The sequence below is a fragment of the Leuciscus leuciscus genome (assembly GCF_965113295.1).
Source record: "Leuciscus leuciscus genome assembly, chromosome: 6".
In the NCBI taxonomy this organism is placed as follows: Eukaryota; Metazoa; Chordata; class Actinopteri; order Cypriniformes; family Leuciscidae; genus Leuciscus; species Leuciscus leuciscus.
Window position 1 is genome coordinate 10,398,779 of NC_138730.1, and position 7,514 is coordinate 10,406,292.

General features: G+C 39.1%; 1 protein-coding gene across 2 annotated transcripts; it reads right to left on the minus strand.

Moving 5' to 3' along the window:
* Positions 1-944: 944 nt before the first annotated feature.
* Positions 945-5,212, minus strand: LOC309501284 (zinc finger MYM-type protein 1-like). 2 transcript variants are annotated; one of them, XM_082173316.1, is made up of 3 exons: positions 3,312-5,212; positions 1,793-1,898; positions 945-1,498 (listed from the first exon to the last, which is right to left on the minus strand). In XM_082173316.1, the coding sequence occupies exons 1-3, from the start codon at positions 3,416-3,418 to the stop codon at positions 971-973; spliced, it is 741 nt and encodes a 246-aa protein (XP_082029442.1). In that variant the 5' UTR covers positions 3,419-5,212; the 3' UTR covers positions 945-970. The 2 variants fall into 2 exon arrangements, with proteins under 2 accessions (XP_082029442.1, XP_082029441.1); XM_082173315.1 differs by lacking the exon at positions 945-1,498 and having other exon boundaries at positions 1,823-1,898.
* Between the last annotated feature and the right edge of the window lie 2,302 nt (positions 5,213-7,514).

Sequence of the window (7,514 nt, forward strand, 5' to 3'; positions counted from 1 at the left end):
GTGGGGCTGTCATATTCGGTCATTTTCAATAGTCTATAATTATTGGACTCAGTTCTTTTAGCATTGTGGCTTCCAGGTTGTGGTATACTCTTCCTCAAGTCATCCGTCAAGCATCTACCCTTCAAAAACCTCTTAAAAACACTTTTATCTGAATATTACTCTTTAGCTCACAATCTTTAAATTCTACCTTGTTATTTGCTTGAATCTTTAACCTAACTTTGTAAGTGACCTCTGTATATTACTTTCTGCCCTTGGTATGTCTATCTTTGATGTTGAGGTTTATTTTGTTCAATTCCTTAACCTATATTGTAAAGCGACCTTGGGTGTTGGAAAATCTATATAAATAAAAATTATTATTATAATTAATAACCACCCAAACACAATTTAAAACAAACTGCAGGATGCCAGTGCTCTGTGAAAAAGTAATTATTTAATGCCAGTATTAAAAGGTTGTAGGCATTCTTGCACAAAAACAAACATATTGTACAAACTTTCCATTTGCATTTGAACTCAAACAATATACTTAGTGATTAATTAATTAGCTGATAAAATAAAATAATTTTTCAAGCAAATATTCCACAACATGTACAGTAAATAGCAAACATAGTATTAAAGGGATAGTTCACCCAAAAATGAAAATTAGCCTATGATTTACTCACCCTCAAGCCATCCTAGGTGTATATGACATAGTATAGGACGCATACAATCGGAGTTATATTAAAAAATGTCCTGATTCTTCCAAGCTTATTGCAAGCTAATTTTCATTTTTGGGTGAACTATCCCTTTAAGACAACATTTCTATTTACAAAATTACTATATACTGTACAAAGAAACATGTGGTCGGGCTGCTGTGTGTGTGTGTGTGTGTGTGTGTGTGTGTGTGTGTGTGTGTGTGTGTGTGTGTGTGTGTGTGTGTGTGTGTGTGTGTGTGTGTGTGTGTGTGCGTGTGTGTGTGTGTGAGAGAGAGATCTCATTTGTACAGGAATTTTGCCCTTCTCTCCTTCTGAGTGGCAAACCTCTCAATGACCCTATTGTTGAAGTCAGGAATGTCCCTGATAAGTTTCTTCTCCATGGAGAGCATCGCCAGAGCATGCAGGCGATCCTGTGTCATGGTGTTTCTCAGGAAAGTCTTAATCCTCTTTAAAGTAGAGAAGCACCTCTCAGACTCAGCTGTTGTCATGGGTGTGGTGATGAGGATCTTAAGAAGACTGACAGTCTCTGTAAAAGTGCTCTGAAGGTTGTTCTCCATGAAAAACTGGTACAGAGGCACTGCACCACTGCAAGCCTTGAACTCATCATTCTCATAGATGAGGGACAGTTCTGTTTTGAGCTTGGCCTTGTTCAGCATGGGGTATGCCTCCACTGTTGTATCAAGCGCTGTGTCAGGGAACATCACACAGTGCTGTGGGAACAGCTCTCCATGCAGCAGTGTTGCACTGATGAGGTGCTGGGTGAAGGAGAACCGCTCCTTGGCATGGGTCAGGATGGTATCACATACCTGTAAAAGATTCATCAGCTTAAATTTGCAATAAAGCTCTTAATGAAAGTGATTATGACTGAACGAGTCAAGTATGATTACTAAAGGTTTTAACACCATTATTCCTAATTGCACTTTACACTACGTTTATTTCTCCTCACTAACTCCCTATTGGTTTCTGTTACAAAACAAGGTTTAATTTCAATATATAAACCAAATATTTTCTGTCACATGTGAGGATTCCTTACGCCTTGAATTTCTTTCCAATGAAAATTGCTATTATTTTGCTGCTTGTGCTGCGTCATCTCAACTTACCTCTGTAGCCAGCCTTTGTTGTTCTCCTGTTCCCAGTGTCCTCCGTTGTTTTATATTCTGCTGCTGGTCCGATGCACCGTCCCCACACAGAGAGGGAATAGAGGCCCTGGTCCAAAAATAAAGTTTAAGTTGTTAACCTGTCATCAGACTTCTTAACTCCCACACGTGCACATCCACTACCCTTACGAAAAAGAAGTTTATTCAAGTGTTCTATTAGTATACTTCTAAACTAAAAATAAAGTAAACTTTCAGTCTACATTTTCTATACTTCTCAAAAATATACCTTATGTACTTCTCAGAAATATACTTAAAATGACACTTAAATGTACTTGACATACTGAGAGAAAAGTCCAAGTATATTTGGCCTGTACTTTTACGCAATCTTTTGATCGAGGTATACTTAAAATATAATTAAGTATTCAAAGTATACTTTTCTTTTAGCTGTGTTAACTCTTATGATTGTTTTGTTTGAAAATATTGATTAGAATATTGAAAAATTACCAGCTATAAAATAATTTTCCAGCTATCCATGTTTTCACTGTTATACGGTAGGGGGCGCTATGACACATTTTCTAGTACAGAATCTCCGGATCAAAACACAGGAGAAGAAGAAGCTGAAACAAGTGATCGAAGATTGCTCACTTAAATGTAAAATAACGTGATCATCAAATATTAAACATAATGTAAATCAAATCTGCTTAATGTTACCAAATGAAATGAAGAGAAAACGACTGTGAAGCTTTGGGGGTGTTGGACTCGATCTGCTCCATCTGTGTTTTGATAATCGTTCTGAATCTGATCAAGGCGTAGTCTTTGACCTAAATGTGATTTTCTCATCTTTTTTGTTTCAAATGTTGCCTTTCTTTATGAAACTTTCCGACATTCAAGTGCTGTTTAAAAAAGGATGCATGAATCTAATAAAATGTTTTTTAACATTACAGTTAAAGATATTTTTCAAGTATAAAAATATCTACATTTGAACATAGTAGTATACTGCAAAAATAATATATAAATAGTAAACTATAAGTATAATGTTATGTTCACTTAAAGAAAACTTACAAGTATACTTGCAGTATAAACTACTAAACTAGTAGTTTACTGAGTACACTTAAGGACTATGTCTAGTAGCTAGTAACCTGTAAGGTACATAATTAAATGTCTATCATTGTTCTATTATATTTATGAGCTGGATGCATTCTGATATGCATTTTTCCAGTGTAAATTATAGTCTAAATGACAATAAAGTTAATCTTTAATAACAACTAGGCCTCTTCTAAAAATTGACCTGGTGGACACCTGAATAAGCCTGTAGTTAGAAAATACTTTACCTGCATTATTATCCAAATTGAATGGTCTCTTTGCTTTTAAAATACTAAAACACATAGGCCTAATTGTAATGGGCTCTATAATAATCATCCACTTGGATGACTAGGCACATTTAGACACACAGCTGGAAATAAGCAAATCACATTTCTAACAACAAAAGCTTTATCAGCCAATAGTAAATACAGTTATTTACCTGATTGTTTGCATGCTGTCTGTGAACCTCTGGACAAGTGCTTTAATGAAGACAGGGTCGATGTTCCTTTTCTGCAGCTGGTTGAACAGCATGTCTACGTGTGGCATAATCTTGTGGAACAGTGCCAGAAAAAAAACAGAAAGCCTCGTCTTCAAGCATCCTCACAAAGCCCCCAGCCTCTCGGACAGTTAGGGGATCAAAGTTTCCATCGTCTCTGATGGTCTGAAAACACTTTAGAAGGTCATCCCTGTGTTCGTACACTGTGTTCACAGCGCTACTGTGGAAGTTCCACCGTGTTGTAGAGGCTCTGGGAAGTCTATGGGCAACCACTTGGTCAAGCACGGTGGTTCGCTTGGGTGACCTGGAGAAGAAAGCAGAAAATCCTGCAAGATCTGAAAAAAAAGTGCCGATTTTAGGGATGTGTGACGTTGCCTGCTGCATGATGAGATTCAGCTGATGCGCATAACAGTGGACGTAGTGAGCATTTTCATGGACATCCATCACCTTGCGCTGCACTCCGCCGGTGGCTCCCCTCATTACATTAGCTCCGTCATAAGCTTGGCCGATAAGTTTGGCTTTTTGTCCATCTGGAATTATGATGCTTAGCCTCTCCAGAAGCGCTGTAGCAATGGTGTCTGCCGTGGCGTTCTGTATTGTAATGAACTCGAAAAACCTCTCTTGGATGTTGTTGTTGCCGTCGATGTAACGTAGCACAAGCACCAGCTGGCAGTGAGTGGAAATGTCAGTCGTCTCATCGGCTTGTATGCCGATGAAATCCGCGCGCTTAACTTCCTCCAGAATGTAATCCTTCAGCACTGACAGCATGCAGTCTAATAACTCATTTTGTATGGTCTTTGACGTACCTTTAAAAACGGTGGCTGTTTTAAGGTGCTCCTCCAGCACGCTGTCGAGTGAGGCAACGAAGTCCACTAGTCCCCTGAAAATGCCGGGATTGTTCAAGGTGTCGGTCTCATCATGTCCACGCAAGGCCAGCTCAAAATCCCCACAAAACTTCACACAGTCGATTATTTTGGACAAGATGTGCCGATTTTTATCCACCTCCTCATTGTGTTTCCTCACCGCAACCCTGTGGCCTTCGTCAAGCTGCGTAGCGATGTTAACTCTTCCCAGTATAGCTAGCTTAACGCAATTATCCATGTGTACCTTGGTGTTCTCGTGTTTCGTTACTTTCTCAGACAGGTGCTTCATATCTCTCACTCCGGTAACTGTCCATGCTGGATCTGTCCCCGTAGTTTTAAAGAGTAAGCACGGAAAACAAAATAAAGCATTAGCATGACCACACCCAGCCAGCCAGGCCTTTCTAGTATACCAGCAACGAGAGAAACCTCGCACGTAGTGCTTCCCTTTATCATTAGCCTGTTGTCTGATGGAGATATCAGGTTGATCTGGGCCCAGCTCTTTCACAATCAGTTTATTCGCCAAAATTCGCCTCTCAAATGGATCTTGGAGGAGAGATTGTACCGAGTTAGAGTTCGTCGTCATTGTGTTCGCCATTGTCATGCAGTAAAAATGGCGCCCAAGGACTTGTGACTTTAGTAGTGGCGCTTGGGGCGCTAAAAGAATCGCCCATAGCTGACTAGATTTGAGCTCGCTGATTGGCTACAGTTTATGTCAAACATTTATTTTTTAAATCAGCGATTGGTTAAGCTGCTCCACAGACCCGCCTTCCTGGGGCGATTTCTCCAGCGCCCCAGAGCTGATGAAACGTGCACACAAGTACATGACATGTAGTAAAACCAGACATTTTGAATTTCTATCTTATTTTTCACATATACTGGGTGCATTTAATATCTCAAACATACAAATATTGACTATTTGTTTACATGATTTATGTATTTACTTATTTATTGCATGTGGCTCATAAACTGTGGTCTGGCTCATGGGGGGGCGGCGCCCTAGCACCCTCTATTGGCCAGCCGCCCCTGGTTGTTCATTTAAACCGTTATGAACCGCAGAGTTCATGACGCCTCATTCACACCGCAAGACCTCCAGACGCGCGAAAACGCGTCTTTACATTGACTTAACATTGAAATCACTCGCGCCAGACGCTCTATTCGCGTTTGGTGTGAACGCAGGGTGAGGGCGAGAGAGAGAAAGAGGTCTGCGGTTAGTTGATTTACTTGTTTTTGTGTAGGTAATACGTTGTCAAATATGTTTAAACTTAAATAAACGACCTATACAAGTAGTTATGTCTCTTTGTATTAATTTGTCCTGTTATTGACGTAATGCGCGTAATTTACAAAATGCGCAACCAGATGTTTGAATAGTTCGAATATGTTTTTTTTTTTTTGCGGGAATATTCGAACGTCATTTTTGAGCAATTTTGACAGCCCTATATGACAGTGGAAACACATCAAGCAATGGTCCATGTTTAAAGGAAGGAGATCTTTTTATGTTGCACTTTAAGTTGTTTTTCATTAATTATGTTAAAAAGAAGATATTTTGCCTTGTGCACTTTAAGTTGATTTTATATATTTTAATTTAATAATTTAAAAGTGTTAATAAACCAAAAAATATATATTTTTTTGCTGATCCGAAAAATGATCCGATCCGAGAAACGATCCGAACCGTGAGTTTTTTTTATCCGTTGCACCCCTAGCTGTTACTGTCCTGCCACTATCATAAGAAAAGATCAGTTTACCACTCATCTTCAGAAATGCAAACTAAAGTCGGGTATTCCTGGCCAGGAAGCTCATTCTTCACTCATCCATAACCCAGCACCACCTTCTCTACTTCCTAGTGTGTCTGCACAGACGCATCCAGCACCTTCTAAGTTCATTTTCACAGGTACTTCCACTGTCATGCACCATCTATCCATACATATCCAGTTACATAAGTAGTTCAGTTTCCACCAACAATGCTTTCTCAGACAACTTCTTTGTCAATCTTTGCAGACTGAGACAACTTGCCCTCTTTTTGACCCTTCACTTTCACCTTCTGTGTACATTGATTTTTCTCCATGTCCAACTCTTTCATCTGCCTGAATGCCACCAGAGCCACCAACAGTACATCGTCCTCAAGCTAAGGAAAATTGTTTTAATGGAGTCTGTGTGACACAAAGCGATGTATAAAAAGAACCTTCACATTAGAAGAAAGCACACAGATGTTCAAGAAACCATTACATTAGAATGACATTTACTTTGCCAGTGTATTGAGATCAAATACTGAATATTTGCTGCGGAAAAATCTTTCAGTGGCCCGTCAATTCCCGTACATGTTCAGAAAAGGATTTGGGGAGCAAACGACAGAGTTATGTGTGAGCTAGAGCAATGTAATACCAATGCTGAATTTGAGTGCAGTCATCTCAGGTCCTTAGCTTTCTGTCCCTGAGATTCAGACAGTTCTATTCGTCTCAAAGAAGACAGTCTTACAGAGATGGCAAAAAAAAATAAAAAATGTTTGGAGAAAGTAGGGGGGAAAAGCATGCATTGAAAGGCAACACATGACAAATAAAGAAGATGTGCCACTCTCGTGTGCCACTCACATGTAGAGGTCACATTTGCTGGGCCTCCACCAAAAAAAAAAAAAAAGTGTATGAGCCAAAAATATTGTACTACTGCAGGTTTGGAAGAGTGATTGTTGTACATGACAGTAAAAAGATGACATGGGCCTGTCCATGTAATAAATCAAAACAGTCCTGTATTCATAAAGCAATTGCTAAGTGGCATTTGTTTCAGAGTCAGAAGGCTCTTTTCCAGAAGGTGAAAACCACAGAAAGGACTGATTCCATTCAGATACCTCAAAACCATATCGAGGGTGTGGATGATTGTGGTATTCATCAGTACCCTCCTAATAATGATGGCATAGAGAGGATGGTGCAAGGTTTGATGAAAAATAAATCTCTGCCTGTAGACCTTCCTCAAAATTTGATTAGTGGTCTACAACATGGACACTTTCATAAGGAATTTTGACACCAACTAATTCCCGAAGAAACATTCTGTTCCGAATGTGAGGGTAATCACATATTAAGTGACCCCATTCTCATTACCTCAAGAGCAAAGATTGTGACCTTTACTGGCATAGTTGAAGGTAAATATTCTGAAATTAAATGTTCAGAGATTTAAAAAAGTGTAGTTATCTTGTTGAACTTTTTGTTTTGTTTTTACAGTCCATTAAGGAATTTTAACTTACTACAAAGTATGTATTAACTGCAACATGATGTACAGATACCAGGAATTCACT

What these genes read in the sequence shown, in the direction of transcription:
- LOC309501284 (XM_082173315.1), bottom strand. Translation starts at nt 4,832, where the DNA reads ATGACAATGGCGAACACAATGACGACGAACTCTAACTCGGTACAATCT.